At 44.7% G+C, this 18,094-nt stretch overlaps 1 protein-coding gene across 1 annotated transcript in view; it reads right to left on the reverse strand.

Annotated features, from left to right (window-relative positions):
* Nucleotides 1-10,921: 10,921 nt before the first annotated feature.
* The window catches only part of INTS6 (integrator complex subunit 6), a 446,084-nt gene continuing 438,911 nt past the window's right edge, over nt 10,922-18,094 (reverse strand). Inside the window, exon 18 of the mRNA XM_069205444.1 lies at nt 10,922-11,477. Coding sequence (XP_069061545.1) covers nt 11,384-11,477 — 94 coding nt within the window. The 3' untranslated portion in view covers nt 10,922-11,383. The remainder of the gene's footprint in view (nt 11,478-18,094) is intronic.

Consider the following 18,094-nt stretch of genomic DNA (forward strand, 5'->3'; position numbering starts at 1 on the left):
CAGTTAACAGGTACGTACACGACTTATGATTCTAGTCTTCGGGTGTTAGGATGTCCACAGGTCAAAGTTTAGGCTGACCCTAAGAGTGTACCACCAGCAACACTGGGCCGGCTGGGTGCAGAGGCCAAAATTGGCGTCAGGTTTACAGTGGAACCCTATGGGGTCTAGGGGTGCTCGGTAGAAAGCAGATTGCAGTAAGTACCCACGGTTCCAGGACACAGGCCTGGGGGGTTTAGGTCAGCACCGAGGGGTTGGGGGCAGGGAAAGAAAGGAGCAGCACAGGTTCACACCAAACACACCCTCAGCGGCACAGGGGCGGCCGGGTGTAGGGTGCAAACACAGAGCTAGGCACCCAATGCTTTTCAATAGGGGGGGCCCAGGGGTCACAAAAGATACTGCAGGCCGGGTCCTGGGGTTGGTTCCAGGATAACCAAAGGCTGGACAGGTAGGGTAGGTGCCCGCTGGACGTTGCTGGACCATCGGTTAGATTCCCCAAGGCCAGGGGGCTGCGGGTGTAGGTGTCTCCTTTGGCATTGGGTATCTTCATCGGATCCGGTCGCAGTCAGGGGGGGTCCTCTGGATTCAGGCTGCAGGCGTCGCGTTGGCCAGGAGGGGTCAACCCAGGGTGGACTTGAGGTCGGAATCGCCTGGGGACCTTTTCCGGACCAATGGGCCACCTGGACAGGGGCATCGGGTGAAGAGTGGGCAGGGCTCATGGATCCGGGGCAGTGCTGGAGTCCTTTTGGAAATTTCTTCTGGACAGTGCCGCTGTCCTCTGGAGTTCTTGGTCCTCTGCTGGGCAGGCAGTCCTCTCGGGGTTAGTAGGTCCTGCAGGACGCGTCGCCATTTTGAGCAGGAGTCTTCAGAGCTGCAGACAGATCGGTAGGGCTGGGGCAGTCAGTTGTCTGGAGTTTTCTCTGCTGGGGTCGGCTTAGCAGTCCTCCTCCTTTCTTCTTGATGTCACCAGGAATCTGGTGAGTAAGGTTCAGGGGTTACCTTAAATACTAGATGTAGGGTTGTTACAGGGGTCAGAGGGCCGTAACCAATGGCTACTATCCCTGAGGGTGGCTAGATTGTTCCTATGCCCACTTCCTTTGGGGAGAGGGGCACATTCCTATCCCTATTGGTCCCTCTCCTGCAAACCAAGATGGAGGATTCTGCAAGGAGGGGGTCACTTTAGCTGGGACCACCCCTAAAGTGTCCAGCGCTGAAGTGGTCACTCCTTGCTTTTCCTAATTTCTCATCGGACCTGCCACCGATCCGGGGGTTGGGCATTTCCACCAGATGGAGAGCCTTAAGGCACTGTAACAGGAGGGCTAAGCCTTTGAGGCTCACCACCAAGTGTTACAGTTCCTGCAGGCGGTGGTGTGGAGGCAGTCAGTTGTCTGGAGTTTTCTCTGCTGGGGTCGGCTTAGCAGTCCTCCTCCTTTCTTCTTGATGTCACCAGGAATCTGGTGAGTAAGGTTCAGGGGTTACCTTAAATACTAGATGTAGGGTTGTTACAGGGGTCAGAGGGCCGTAACCAATGGCTACTATCCCCGAGTGTGGCTAGATCGTTCCTATGCCCACTTCCTTTGGGGAGAGGGGCACATTCCTATCCCTATTGGTCCCTCTCCTGCAAACCAAGATGGAGGATTCTGCAAGGAGGGGGTCACTTTAGCTGGGACCACCCCTAAAGTGTCCAGCGCTGAAGTGGTCACTCCTTGCTTTTCCTAATTTCTCATCGGACCTGCCACCGATCCGGGGGTTGGGCATTTCCACCAGCTGGAGAGCCTTAAGGCACTGTAGCAGGAGGGCTAAGCCTTTGAGGCTCACCACCAAGTGTTACAGTTCCTGCAGGCGGTGGTGTGGAGCACCTCCACCCAGATCAAGCTTTGTTTCTGACCCCAGAGAGAACAAAGGCTCTCACCCCATGGGGTCAGAAACTTGGCTTGTTAGTGGCAGGCCTGCACAGATCAGTCCTGAACTAAAGGATTGGGAAAAATACAGGGGCATCTCTAAGATGCCCTCTGTGTCCATTGTAGAATAAATCCAACACTGGCATCAGTGTGGGTTTATTGTGCTGAGAATTTTGATACCTAACTTCCCAGCCTTCCGTTATCCATCATGGAGCACTGGAGTTCCTAATGACAAACTCCCAGCCACTGTACTTAATATGGCCATGCTGCACTTACAATGTCTCAGAATGGACTTAGGCACTGTAGGGGCATATTGCTCATGCAGCTATGCCCTCACCTGTGGTATAGTGCACCCTGCCTTAGGGCTGTAAGGCCTGCTAGAGGGATGACTTACCTATGCCACAGGCAATGGCTTGGGGGCATGGCATCCTGGAAGAGGTGCCATGTCAAATTTACCCTTTTCTCCCCACCAGCACAAAATCTGCAATGGCAGTGTGCATGTGCTTGGTGAGGGGTCCCCTAGGGTGGCACAATAAATGCTGCTGCCCTTAGGGACCGTCCCTGGTCACAGAGCCCTTGGTACCACTGGTATTTTTTTATTTTTTATTTTTACAAGGGACTTAGCTGTGTGCCAGGGGTGTGCAAATTGTGGAAACAATTGTACAGTTTGGGGAAAGAAAACTGTTGCTGGGGTCTGGTTAGCAGGATCCCAGCACACACTCAGCCACGTTAGCATCAATATCAGGCAAAAAGTGTGTGTGTTTGGGAGGCGGGGGCTAAGCATGCCAAAAGGGGCACTTCCTACAGAAGGCACTAAAAAAATGTGGGAAAAATCAAGGAGACGTCAGGAGCAAGAATGATGCAACAGCAAGGGGAGAGGTGGACCTGGAACATGCTTACAGGGGTAGCGCTGCGACCTCCATTAAATAGGTCCTGGGAGGAGGGAAGGGCGCTGGGAGGCAGCTGTTGGGCTAGGTGTGAAATAACCAGCAGCATGTGGGAGCAGCAATGAGGGAAAAAGCAATAAGAAAGCAGTGAAAACAAGGGAAAAGCAAGGGGAAGGTACTAAAAAAAATGGGGGGAAAAGCAAGTAGAAGACAGGAGCTAGAGCAATGCAGCAGCACAGGAAGAACTGGGCCTGGAACAATGGCCTGCCTAATGCAAATCCGGACATGACATTCATGGGATCAGTCTGTCCTGAAATGCCAGATGAGGCCCCTTCCAGAAGGGACCCCAAGTAACCCCAGATAGGTTTTTCCCAACTTGGGGCTCATCAGCAGAGTGTGGCTTGCGTCCTAAGGGCCAGTGTCGTGGGACCCACGCCTCAGCATACCCTTTGCACCTAGGGCATCAACTGCAACCTCAAGATGGGTGGAATGCTTAAATTAATCTCAGCCACTGGACATTGCTTAGGGCTGCAATCCAGTCCATCGCTTTTCACCCACCATGCCAATGCAGACAAAGGTCAGCCATAAACAAATCAGTACCAATCCTGCTACTCATGGAACAGTCCACTCTGAAATACCAGATGAGGCTCTCGAGAAGGGACCACAAGCAATCCCAGACTGATATAACCCTCCATGGGACTCCCCACTGGAATCCAACTACAACTATAGGAAGGGCAAGGTCTTGGGCTGCTTGTATTCCAGGTTAGCGCAGACCTGGATTGGCAAGTTCGGGCTAGACTCTTCCTAATGGAGCACGGTCAAGACTGATTTGCATATTGCTGGTCCAAGCTAAGATGGCTTTCAAGTAACAATGAACTGAGATGTGGTCCTGAGTAATTACTGGTGGCTGAGATTACTTTGAGCATTCCACCCAAGATGTTTTTGTACCCTTTTTCCTGCAAGGCAAGGACTTCCACCTCCAGGATCAAACTGTGAGCTGGTGATCATGCTTTAAAGGAAACAGCGGTCTTTTGGGGAGGAAAGGAAAGGTGTAGCCCTGGCCAGACAGCTGCTGTACCCAGAAGACCATAGTAATCGCCTCCCACAGAGTGATAACATATCATATTACCCTCCAAGAAGTAGTTGTGAAAGAGGTGATGAAAGGATTGTAGGGGAGTGGAGCAGTGGAGCACAAAAAACTCAGTGGAGACTGGATCTGCTACTGCTGTCTCCTAGACTCACACCTCCCTTGAAAGGATTGGTACACTTGCTGAGGCCTTTGCATGGATGGTGATGTCTGCCCTGGATGGGAGTACAAAACCCTATACCTTCAATATTAGTGGAATTGTGGTACAAGGGAGGATAGGCTTAGGGCACAAGCCATAGCCCTGCAGTTCTTTAAAGTTTCAAGTAGGAATCAAAATTCCTCCCAAATAGCCACTCAGCATCAAAGGGAAAAAACACGAATGTGGACCTGTTACATTCTGTACTTTTACTGTGATTTCGATTATAAAACCCTAACATTGCATTAAGACAGGGATCACTAGGGGAGTGTGTGTAAAAAATGTATGTTTAGCTCTAATATGCATTAAAATTATTTTTTCTACCTGTTCAAATGAATTGCACGGTTCCTTGATTACAATATGATGCGCTTTTATATCTCCCCCAATGAAGAGGTTTTGAGATGAAATGCACTGGGTAATTTATATAACAGAAACAAAGGATAATTAGCAAGTAATTAAATAAAGGAAATAAAAAGAGGATCCGCAGCAAACTCTCTCTATAAATTTATTAAAGGACAACAAACTCTTACAAACCCTCTAGGGTGCCTTGAGCGGTGCCGATCTTGAAACAAAAGCGTAGAAAACAAAATGTGAAAAATGTCCATTAATATAGCACAGCGGTTTTCAACTTTTTGGTAGCAAGCCTCCTTGAGTTGAAATCATTTCAGTCGGGACCCCCCTAATTTTATGAGTAAGCTAAAAGTTTAATGGTTTTTGAAGGCTAATAGGATCTGGAAAAAGGAGATATATTCCAAGAAAATAAGAATATCCTCAATGAGGTTTAAGGCTGTTCTGTGTTGGAGGAAAAGAGGGGTGGGGGTGGGGGTGGGGGGGGGGGGGTGTGGGGGGGGGGGTGTGTGTGGGTGTGGGGGTGTGGGTGTGGGTGTGGGTGTGTGTGTGTGTGTGTGTGTGTGTGTGTGTGTGTGTCTCAAAGCTTCCTTATTGCTATATCAGTGTTATGTGAATGAAGCCTGTACAGTTGCTGCCAATGCAGTTCATGTTCTTTCAGTGAATCTCACCCCCATACTCAGTGAGAGAATCCTGCATAACTGTGGTCTGTTTATGTGGGAATAAAGCTTACTGTGCTGCAGTTCATGCTTTGCCTGTCGCGTCTTAACATAGCATTCTTATCTCCAGACACACTAATTTGCCCACTGGGGCTTGTAGGCTGATGTAGCCCATTGTAAAATCAGCACATCAAGTCTCAAAATACAAAGAAAAAACCTGAACTTGCCCAGCTACCCACACAACTAGGGAACTTAACTAGCTACGCATCTCATCCAAATTGTCAATGTTTCCTCTTCATCGCTGCCGACCCTCATGTCTGTTTCTGTAATCCTTCGTTGCCTTTATCTCCTGCTGCCCCTCTTCCATTACTCTGTCCGTTTCACAGCCTTTGCTCCTATCATCACTGTGCTCCAGCTGGTGCATCTGAAAGGCTGTGTTTTGGGCGCAGCCAGCTTGCAAAGCAAGCACCTCTTCTCTCCAGCACAACCAAAAAGGCCTGGAGAGGGACACATCTTGCACTATTGATCTGTGGTACTCCCTTTTATCTTACAGAACAGAAACACAGAAAAAATAAAATAAATTTGGACTTTTTTAAAACTGGTAATTAGGCACGCTTAGACGAGCAGAGAAATCAAAGCCTCTGTTTTGTTGCTGGGCTGGTGCCCTTCCTAGAGGGAGGCCGCGGAGCACACTAAAGATCACATTGTAGCTGAATATCTCCCAAAAAACAAGCATTGACAGGGCTAATATTTCTCGCCAACAAGAGCTATTGGCTTTGGCAATTGTCAGTTGCCATGCTGTAAAGCATCAAAGATGCTTTGCAGTGTGGCTAAAACCAACTTAAAAAAGCGTTATTATGCAGCCATGCCTAATGTACTTTTCTTTTTTTAAGTGCATTAGAGGTGGATGCTTCATAGTACTTTTTAAATATTTTTATGCAAATTACACAATAGCCACACTGCTATACAGCAAGATTATAAATCATTGCCAAAGTCGGCAATACCCATGCTATTTAGTATGAACAACAAGCATTTGTAATGCAATGGGTCTCGCATTTGCCCAAGTTAGAGCTATTGGACTTGTAAATTAATAAGTGGACTTTTCTTGCCACATAAATTGGTGAACCCGGTCTCATAATTTGGTCTTTTCCTGCCACCTAATTCCAGTGGCCGTGCATATAACTAAAGCACTTCCATTTACCTTCTTCCTCTATCTGCAGCTAAAAATGAAAATGTTGCCATTTAGCATCCTAATTTGAATCTGCCATGCTAATTCTAATAGAATACGACTTCCACCATCCGAGTTGCTGGCTGGCTAACACAATACCCCCAAAAGAAGACAAGACAGCCATGGAGGAGTAACAAGATAGAAAAAACTAGACGGGTTACCCAATAATATAAAAGATGATCAAAGGTGCGATTATTATGGGGGAGAAACTGGGCTATATGATAATGCAGTGCTACGGGTATTAAATGGACCATCAGTGGCAGAAAAATGTTGAGTAGAAGCACTGCCTGATATCAGGCCCGGTCTCAGCAGCCACAGGTTTGTCTTTTGTCTTTAGAGGACTTAGGGCCATATGTACGAACACTTTTTCCCATAGACACCGAATGGGGAAAAACCTTTGCTACAGCTGGCCCTTAATTAGAGGGCCAGCCTTAAGAGTGCAGCAGCCCTGCTGGCATAACTACTGAAAGGTGAGGACCTGAGGAAGCCCAAGCCAGATATGTACCCTTTCGGCCCAAACTACACCACAGCCTGACCTGATGAAATTCCTCCTCCACGTCTGTCCCCTCTGCCATTTTGCACCGCTAGCCACCCTCCTTTGAAGCAGAGATCCACTGGAGTTGTGGGGAACAGGCACGTATGTGGGAGGAGCAGCAGAGCTGCGCCCCTTCCTCCTGCAGGAAAGACAACACAACGGAGGAGGGCAAGTGGTGACTGGGAAAAAAAGTGCTATGATGCGGTCACCGCTGGACGCATTATAGCACTTTTTCTTAAGCCATGTAAAAATCCATTTAAAAACTCAAAATCAATAGCAATAGAATGTAATGCCCTACAGTACCGGAACTCTTCGCTATGTGATTAAAATGGAAATTTATCACACAAACATTGGAATAAAATTCAACGCAAGCAGAAGTTGACAAAGCAAGACAGTTTGGCTTTTTGTATTGCACATACAACATCTACACATGCACACTGACAGGCGTATATCATGCCTACCTGCAATTATGCACACAGCACTACATACGCACAGGGACCAACAATGTACGATATACAGGAATGCATGCGGGCGGTGACACCACAGACAGCGGGGTGAAGGAAAGAGAATCCCTGCAGAGTGAGAGGGACTGCTTGCAGATGTAGGAGGGCATGCTGGTAACTAAAACAAGAGTGAATAAGGACGGCAGGAGGAGGGGTGTGATGAAATCCACTAAGGGCTCCTAGCTCCACACCTCCCTCGGCTAGCATCCGATCAGCAGTGGGAGCCTGTGAAACTTGAAGCAAACAAGTTTGCACTCCATGAAACTTCAAAGCGGGCATGGCCACAACGGAGAGCGAAGGAGAGACAAGAAACAATGTGACGTAACTGGTAGTCATACAAAGCTCTTTAATACCACCAATCGAGTTCGCGCTGTATGAAACTTCAAAATGCCATAGCTGCCATGAGCATGAAGGAGAAACAAAATAAAAAAGTAGTTCGCTCATAGTAAAACATATCAGCAATCATACAATAATCCATGTAACAGGGTCAGTCTGCAAGGCAGTAACAAAAGTGCCCAAAAGCAGGACAAACGTAAAGCATTTACCAATGACATCAAGGGATTTTTGAAAGGTAAGCCCACAAATGAGTGAAAGTGATGGGAGTGGTTAAAAACCCTTCAGAATACTTATAACAGGTCGAAAAGAGCTTGTGCACTTGATCTAAAAAGCAATGGCAGAGGCAATAGTCTCAAAAGCGAGACCTATTGGCTTTGCTAATGCTTGTTAGGTGTCAGCACAACACCCCGGTGATTAAGCAAACCAGTTAAACTTCCCGTGCGTGGAAAAAAAATAAAAATGAAATCCTGAAAGCAACTTTGCCCTTGTTTTAGTGAAAATGTATTTGGGAACAGATAACATCTGTTCTCACAATAAACGTCCATCTCAAAGGAGAGAAGGGCTTCTTTGAAGTGTATGGCATGGTAAAATATAGCTCCAAGGGGTTCAACAAGAACAACAGAGAAGAAATAATAAAAGTAGTACATCAATCACAGCGAGATCAGAAAGACAGCAATTAAGTTTAAGCAATGAGTACTTAGTCTTTGCTCCAGCCGAAAGAGGAAGTGAAGCCAGCTGCACTTGTCAATTAGAAGGCAACAAATATGGCAACAAATGTCAAGCAGTGGGCGGGCTGCAATCCCCTTGCTGTATACAATATCTCTTTCAAACCAGAGCTCATGCAGCGCATGCGCTGTTGCAGGCTAGACCTAAAAAACAGTAGATTGAGCCATATTAAACTTCACTTCTGCAAAAGGTAAGAGCAGTTTCAAGGTATTTGCAGTCTTCGAAACAACTGTTGCGAAAAACTAGACATCCCACTAAAGCCAACCCTTTCGGTTTGGCAATGTTCCCTTCTGATGCAGAATCTGCCCCTTGAATTTTGTAAGTCCACATCCATGCCAGAATCAATATTATTAAGTGGCAGGAGATGATCATCTTCCACAGTCTACCTCTTTGCAGCCGTAAGTACCTATCTTCAATAGGCACGTAATTGGAATCTGAGCTGATGAACTTTTGGGCCCAAGCAACGGTTGATTGTTAAAATTTGACTTGCCCTCCTTTATCACATGGGTATTTTCTCCTATTGGCTCACTGGCTGAAGCCAGAGTCTGCTACATGGGCGTTGTCATTATTGACTTTGAGACTGGTGCCTAAGGGCTTAAACGTGCTGAGGAAGTGCCCTAGCCAGACTAAAATTCGCAGTAGCCTGACTAAAATTTGCAGTAAGTGCTGGAGCCCGTGGGGCTGTCTCTTCAGAGCTGCCTAAGGGAACGGATTCCAATTTTCACTCCTCCAATGGGAGGCTTATTATTCAAGTCTGCAATGCCAATGACAGAGCTAGGAGTGGACAAACAAATCACAGTAACATCAACCATGATTCTAGCACCACAGCTTTGCAGAGTTAATCAGTTTAAATATATTCACCAACAATCCCTAGCAGTATCTAATTCTTTGCCACACTATCACGATCAGGATGAATGCCTTCCAAAATACACCAAAGACACTGACGTAACATGCTGAAATTGTGATCGTCTTATCACTGTCAAACAAAGAACAGCAGATTCGGGCTCAACACATATATCAACCATTTTGAATTTCATCTGACAACATTGGCACGAGAAGTATTTTTCCAACTACACTATCACACATGTGCACTGTGGGATGCCTGGGACCAGCAGGTGTGTCTGCTAGGCCTTACTAATGGAACGATACACAAGCTGCATCAGAACTACATGTACAGCAATCCCCACAGAGCAACTTGGCAGGATAGGCTGTTACCATCACCACAAGTAAACAAGCATTTGCAATGCAATGGGTCTCGCTTTGCTTAAGTTAGAGCTATTAGCAAAGTAAATTCCTAACTGGACTTTTCTTGCCACATAAATTGAAAATGAAAAGTAAAACAGTGGACATAAGCAAGCCGATGCAAAGCACTTCGGCCGCCATGAGCATGAGCGCGAAGGAGACACAAAAGTAAAAAGAAGCTCGCTTGCAGTCAAATGTATCAGTAAACATGTAATTATTCATGTAACAGGGTCGATGGCCAAGGCGGTAACTAAACTGCCCCTAGGAGGGACAAACGTAAAGCATTTGCCAATGATAACAAGGATTTTTGAAAGACACACCCATGAAAAAGTGATATTGCTGGGCATGGGGTCGGCATGGTTAAAAGCTCACAGATTGAATACAACAGGCCAGAGCGCTTGCACGTTCGACCTAAAAACATTAATGGCTAAGAAAACGTCCCTACAATATCGATGGCTAGCACGACAGAGAACATGCATAAAAAAAAAAGCAGGAAGTGAACTCTTTTTATTTTGTTAAAATAAACAGTATGGCAATGAATGAAGCAGACTGCAACCACAGATCACTGGGAAATTCCAGGTAAAGTACTTTGTTTGCAAGGGGGTATGGAACTTGGATAGTAAAGTCATAGTGGGCAGTTCTTAGAGGACTATCAAACTGTGGTAAAACCAGAAACTACATGGAATGAACTAGGCTACCAGGCTAAAGGAGCCCAGGGAAACTGACCTACAGTAGAAACTGGAGGCTATGGTGGTAGAGTGGCTATAATCCCAACAGCTACAAGTAAACTACTGGCTACTGGTCACAGCACACAACTGTTGCCAAATTATTTTGGAAAACAGTCTTCTCTGCCACGTGGAGGCATGTGATCACTAAACTTAACAGGTGATTGGTGCAGTCCATATTACATGGTTGCACTCTAGCCTTTAAGAGAGCACACAGAATGGTTCACATTAATTTATTTTTTTACAAGACTGTAACCCCCAAAAGGTAAAGAAGCCAATATCAAGTTAAGGAAATTCCACATAGCATATATATATATATATATATATATGTATGAACGCTTAGTTGACTGATGAAACTAACTTTTACCAAAGAAACTGCAGAACACTTGTAGATTTCCTTCATTGAGGTTCAGTGGCAGCTGAAAAGCAATGTCTGTTTTGTCCTATACAACATGAAATATTTAGCTGGTAGAACAAACATTTACCAGATAGGCCATTTTCATAAGAAAAGTACACAAAACGGTCAATGAATAAGGGCTGAGGCACAAAAATATAAAATAGAGATTTTTATTGATGGAATAACAAAAGTGCCTCTGTTTAAATATTTCTTCAAAATACATCTGTACAACTTACAACATTTTCAAAAATAACTATATACAAAACATTGCCATTGTGCTTTACTGTAAATCACTTTTTGGCAAGGTTCAACCTGAATATAGGTGAACATTAAAGGTCTGGTTAAGAAAATAGAACCTGAGGGAAACTGACAAACTCAGTCAATGACAAGAAACATGTTCTAAAATGTTCACTTAGTTGTTAAATAGTTTTATAGTTATACTTTTTACATTATCAAAAAGGAAGAATAATATTTATAACTCTTGCCATCATATTACATTTTCTAATGTTTTTCTTTCTCGGTAGAGATCTTAATTTTAGAGCAGCACAACAGTCCCTGTACAATGTGCACAACAGTTACAGTAGTTGGCTAACGTGGTCCTTTTTCAGTGCCTCTGCTAGATGCTGTTAATGTGGTTCACCTGGTTGGGTTGCTGATGAATTTCCTCCAAAAACCCTTCCAACTGTTCTATAAGCACTCGTTTTTTAAATCTAAATGAAAAGAAAACACAGTAAACTTATTTTTCAGACCAGCTATATAAGCAAATCTTTTAACGTGGTTTTGCTACGTTATGAACTTTTACTAGACCGTGATATGTAAAAAGGAAACTAAGAAATTAACATCAAACAGGTATAATATATTCCACAGCAAGATACAAGCTATAATTTAATGGGTAGATATTAGTACAGAAGTACTAGTTTAATCGCACACAAACCTACAACTTATTTCCTTATTCAATTGCAGTGGCAAGAAAATGTTCACTATTTTAAACTACGGCAGAACAGATGCGTCATCTTAACACCGTCATGTAGGAAAGGACGGGAGAGTGGCATTACTACTTAAGTCCATATTACTTTGCTGTCCATGGTTAGTGGGAAAAACATTAATTAGATAAAAGGAGTGACAAGTCGACCCCTTCGGATGACTTATGATTTCACCAGTAAAAGAGAACACAAGAACCAGAGCTGACTAGTAGGGGTTTAAGAAACAAGAGGGGCTCTACCACTTAAAATAAATTGGGAACAGTCTTAATAGGTAGTGCCAGATGGTGTTTTGAAGGGATATTAAAACAGCAAAGAGCACATGGACTTCATAATAGTGCCTCATGTGCACATAAGTCCTACAGTCTCCTCTTTCCTCCAGACTCTTGGAATATCATTACCGGCTCGGCCAGAGAGCAGAGCATTTTCACCACAAAGTGTTATTTAAAAACTGAAATTCTAGGTGCAGACCATGCCTTGCCTGCCCAAAGAGTGCCAAGGTTCCCTTGCCCTGACCCACACGCCACAATCCACTTTACTTTTTTCTCTGAGGTCCATCTTCAAATACAGTGGGATAGGCTTCTGAAGGAAGGGCTTCAGTAGGTTAAGGAGCACAAATGTCCTTTTAGTTAGCAATATGAACTTGCTCCAATGTCACAAATTCCACTTTGCCAGAAATCTGTAAGCCTCTGTGGGCTGTAACAGATTGCAAAAGACAAAAACGGATAACAAACCTACATTATCTTCAGCATTTCTGGCACCAATCAAGCTGGTAGAGGCTCCCACATTCGATCTGAGGATAAATGAGCACCAAGTCTGCAGAAATCCCATTCAGAATGGAAAAGATGAGTGGACAACAGAATTCGGCTGATGTCCCTACTGCTCAGGAACAATCCTCCAAGGCAGCAAGAAGGAAGAACAGGACAAACCGAGCATTAGATCATGGGGGCACTCGTCCCGAAAATCACAATAGGAGATTACAATCAAACTGCTCAGGACCCAATGCCTCCATCTATGGAGAAGTCGGACGGTTCATGATCAAATTATAGATCCATCCCCAGCTCAAAGGCACACCTGAAAAGAACAAATGAAAAAGACAACGGTAAGAACCAGCTCCACCAACTCCAATTCGAGCTCTCGCACTGGTATCTTTCCTTGGAAGGGCACCTGTGGGCACAAGCAAGCAGACCGGTAATCCCAACTACGAGGGGTCTAAACTCTGGACTCCAAAACCAATGATGTCCTGCCCAAACCCTCCAAATCATGGGCATTGTACAAATACCACAAATCAAGTGATCCCTGCATCAGAAGAAAAGGCAACCATAGACGCTGCAGTTACATCAGCCCTGCACACTACAAGCTGCGATAAATCAACAATTAAACTCACCCCCCCAAAAGTTGGGGGTGCTCACACCCTTATTTTTTGCCCACCTTACAAATCTCAGGGCCCTTGGGACATCCTTAATTGAGGCAACCTTATGAGAATCTGCAGTGCTATCCAAGGATCAGAAACAAGTAGTAAAGATCTACAATATGTGGCTTTCTTAGAACCAAAAAAGGGTGCCAATGAGTAACGAAGTCTGCTTCAACAGCACAGAGATAGCACAGTTTGTACGGTCCAAATAGGAGATAATCGAAGACTGGGGCATGAGGAAGAATGTAAAGCAAAATACCCCTCCTTACTAATCCTGCAAGAAGAGACCAATAAAAGGGACAACTTCTGAAGAGAGCACTATATCCATTGTCCAGGGCATCTCACGGATAAGGCAGTCAGGAAGGGGGACTGCAAGACGAGGGAGTCAGCTGGTACAGATCCACTTCACCATCCTAATGGAACCCTGCAGCATAATGTCAGATCTGGAAGCTGCTCTGCCAAAACAATCCCAACTGGACTAATGTGGTCTAAAAGCAAGTGGAGGGTCACAAACATAGTATCTTGGAATATTGCAGGGGCCAGCAAAATCACGCAAGACCCAAATTTAGAAGCCTACCTGAACAACTTCGACATCATCTGCCTACAGGAATCCTGAAAATTAGCAGAAAATCCATTAGCTGGATTTGAAAAATTCCTAAGCACGGCTGCAAGACCTAAGCCCAAAGGCACCCAAAAGGCAGCCTCTCAATCTACATAACTACACGCAAATCTTTCAATGCCAAGATCATAGACCTAAAGTCAGCTTACATGTTAGCTATCATTATTGAAAATTGGATGCTAGAACAAATACCCATGTCCATAGTAATGATAAATATGTACATCAACCCTAACATGAAGTGTAATCAGCACCTGCTAGACACAACCGAAAAAGAGTTGTTATCTCTAAAAACGGCATTCGGAAACGCCTCCTGGATCATCACAGGCAATTTTAACCTTAACATGGCCAACCATGGCAAAAGAAGCTCCAGAGAAGGCGCCCTGGATCAGCATCTGGGTATTCCTCCACAAGAATCGCCTTTTAGGGACAAGGACAAATATGATCACCCCCTGGTCAGACTCCTAGAGGCACTAGGACTAAGGGCCCTACATGGCAGATTTCCTAAAGACATGCCAATGAACCAGAGTTACACCGCCAAGAAGTCCGCTTCTACCCTAGACTACACTTTTGTTACAACTGACATCTTCAAGTACTTCCAAGATTTCCGCATAGAGATGATATGCGAAAGTAACCACCACCCACAAACAATGAAAATAGCGAATAATAACGTTCTTGCTGCTCCACTACAGAGGATAGGCGAAAAAGATCCGGGAAGCCACGCTCATCGGATAGGATGGTCCAACAAGTGTATGGAGAAATACAAAATATGGAAAGCCAACTCAACGTCTGATCAAATGGAACAGGTGGACATAATTTCAAAATGGGAGGCCACATTAACATAACTATAGGAACCAGCTAGAGCCTAATCAACCATCCCAGGTCGGCCCGCTGCTGAGCACAAAAAGTAGGTTCACACAGACATTAAGGCAACAAAGACAACAGCTTAACAAAACCACCAGACTTCTAAAGACTCAACCACCAGATAACAGCTACCAGTGCACCATTCCAGAACTAAGAAAGGAATACAAAAAGGCAACTTGGGAAGCAAAGCAGGCTTACATAGATCAGGAATGGATCAGAATTGTGAAAGCTACTAAAGAAAAGAACAGCTGGTCAATGTGGTCTATTCTCAATCAACTGGAGCGCAGGACAACCAGGATCCAAAGTAACGAGGTTCCAGAGAGAAAGTGGATTGAACACATCTCCAACCTCTGCGGTAGCGCTAACACAGAGAAACCATCTCCCTCCTCAAGCTGAGAGTCAAAGCCATTATCCTTCGAAGAAAAAAAAGGTTGAGAAACAACTACAACGCTGCAGAAAGTGTGGCTCCTGGGCCAAATGGTCTTCCGGCAGGAATACTAAAACATGATCCTCCCTATGGACTGGCCTGCTCTGCACCCTTTTCAATGTCAGCAGCACAGAAAACAAAATGCTGGATTCCTGAAAGGGCCAATTTTCCACCCAATCTACAAGGGTCCCTACGGGAGCCCAGACAGCTAATGACTAATCACTGCTTGACATCAATGCAAAAATATTTGCGGGTCTTCTGCTTGAGGAACCCAAAGAAAAGGCTAGAAAATTCAATCTAAATCTCTGAATCAAACCGGCTTCTGGCCCTTAGAGAGCACTTCTGAAAACCTGATAACTCTAGCCATGCTCGCTGAAAAATATACAAACAAAAAAATGGCCCTATACACCTGCTTCATGGACTTGTCTAAAGCCTTTGAGTGGACGGGAACAAGTTGGGGGAAACTAGCAAACCTCAAAATCCCACCAGAACTGCTACTGTACTCAGAAAATTGGGCAAGGGTGAAAGTAGGAAATAATGAAAGAGTGTCTGCCAGTATTCAGATAGACAGAGGTGCTAAGCAGGGCCGTGTTCTGGCTCCAATTCTCTGACTAATGAGCTGGTGGTAAACATGGAGGAAACCAAGGTAATCATCTTTGGCAAACGGATAATTAAGAAAAACAAATGGTTCTGTGGGAATCAATCTGTGGAAAAAAGCAGAAGCTGTAAATACCTTGGCGTCTGACTACAGGAGCGCTGGTCGCATCACCTGCACCTAAACACCCTGAAAGCTAGGTTGGCGTATCTACTTGCATCAGTCCTATCCCTGGCTTCAAAGCTACAAAGTCCAATCTGGTGTCCGCTCCTTACAGTGATCAAAGTAAAATTCCTGCCAGCCCCAACATAAGGTTCGGAAGTATTTCCAGGTAAACTTAATGACTTCATGAACATTGCACAAAGCAAAGTCTTTCGCCTTCTCTTGCGCCTTCCGCACAGCTCCTCGCCAGCGCAGATTAGGTTGGAATTCGGATTACAAGAACCAGCATTAGCACAAGACAGGCATTGCTCAAATATACCTCCATGTTAAGAGAGCCCCAACCAAACACACTATGGCACTGATTAGGGAGGAAATCAACACAAACCGGGCGGAAGTCTCAAATCCATGGCCAAAGAGAATTGCTTCAGCCATAAAGCATCTCGAGGCAGAGGAGCTATGGCTAAAGCCTTTAGCCCATAAAAAGTTCAAGCAACTACTAAACAAACAAATCAAGATGCTCTCCTGGAGCAAGGAAAAAGATAAGTTCAGAAATTGATCACACTCTTGGATGACAATTAACATATAAAAGCCTTCAACAGCACAGCCTTATATGGCAGAAATATTAAAAACGTTATTGAAAAATAAAGGTGTTACACGCCAGACTCTGACTACTACCTTCATGGGAGGACGAACCAAAACGGCTTAGACCCACAAACAGAAGATGCAGACTTTGCGCACATCACCGGGAAGACTTCATACACATCCTTTGTATTTGCCCTGCTCTACTACCCTGGAGAAAGCAGTATCTGAAAAACATCTTCAACGCCAATGGTATCATAACATGCCGGCAGGCTATCCTGTTTAGTCTGAAAGGATTGACTCCGCAACACAAGGCCCGTTTTGCAAAATTTATTTTAAAAACAGAACACTCCTTAAAACATGCCACAAAAAAAAACAAGATGATAGAACAAGCCCTAAGGTGGCATAGGAAATTAACACTGTCAGCTCCAGGCTTACGAGCAATGGCCGCAGCATTTCCACCAACTACACTCTAGATACCCCACCTGTCGACTAGACTACTTACATTTTATTAGTTAAAAATAATTATTAGTTGTTTTATGGTGTTTTTAATGTTTCCTTTTGTACAGTTGCAATGATTTTAAGTAATTACACAATAAAGCATAAACTACAGGCTGATGTGGCTAAATTTCATAATTCTGCTTATACCTCGGTAGAGAAAAATGATGCCCATTTTGATGTAAAACAATGCAGTAATGTGCACCAACACACCTCTATTCTCAATTGACCAAAAGAAGCCTTTTAGGGCTAACAACATTGTCTTCCAAAATGAATGTTGAGAAGAAGGCATTGAACATCACACAAAATGTTCCAAATTTAAAGAGGATTTAAAGTGCGACCTTAGCCATATTGAGTTACAGGTGATAGGTGGGAAATCTCTGGGACCAATGTATGAAGAAAAAAAAACCTGAATAAGGCCATACATAAATGATTATGCTGCAGCAATGGAAGACCATAAGTAATGAAAGGACTCTCAATGCTCAAATCAAGGACATGTTTCCATATCTTAATCTCCAGAAGGATAATAGTGTAGGTGTAGATGTAGGTGCTACTCTAAAATGGACCAGAGGCCCTGCGCTGTCTTGTCGCCCAGATTGACATCTCACCTCAGCAAGAAGGCCTTTGTAACCAGAGTAGCCCAAGTTTTCAGACAGCTGAACAGGAAGACCTAGCAGAAGGTTGGAGGAGTCCATTCACCAGTTTAGAGCCTGCTGCACTGACTGGAAGATTCACACCTGACCAAAGAAACTTCTTTGGTTTTACAGCCATTGCCTCCTCAAGACACAAGTGAAGGGCCATCACCTGTCACCTGTGAAATACCAACATGATGCGCAAGGTCATGAGGCCTAGCAGATGTCAGACCAACAGAACTGGGATAGGAGTTTGAGTCCTACACATCGGAATCACCACCCAAATTTCAGTGATCCTCAAGAGAAGAGAGAAGGCCTCCATAATGGTTGTGTCAAGCACTGTTCCAATAACCTCAGCCTTTGTGTAGGAGTGAGGTGAGCATTGTGGGGGTTGATGGTAAAGCCAAGGTCGTGGAGGGTTCTCATCAACCACTGGGGATGTTCACTGGACTAGTGCTGGGGACTTTACCAGCTAGTCATTCAAGGACTACAGACTGCTGCCGAAAAGCTGCCACCATCTTTGTAAAGGCACAGGAGGCCATCATCAGTCCAAAAAGGAC

The sequence above is a fragment of the Pleurodeles waltl genome, chromosome 8 (genome assembly GCF_031143425.1).
Source record: "Pleurodeles waltl isolate 20211129_DDA chromosome 8, aPleWal1.hap1.20221129, whole genome shotgun sequence".
NCBI classification, from domain to species: Eukaryota; Metazoa; Chordata; class Amphibia; order Caudata; family Salamandridae; genus Pleurodeles; species Pleurodeles waltl.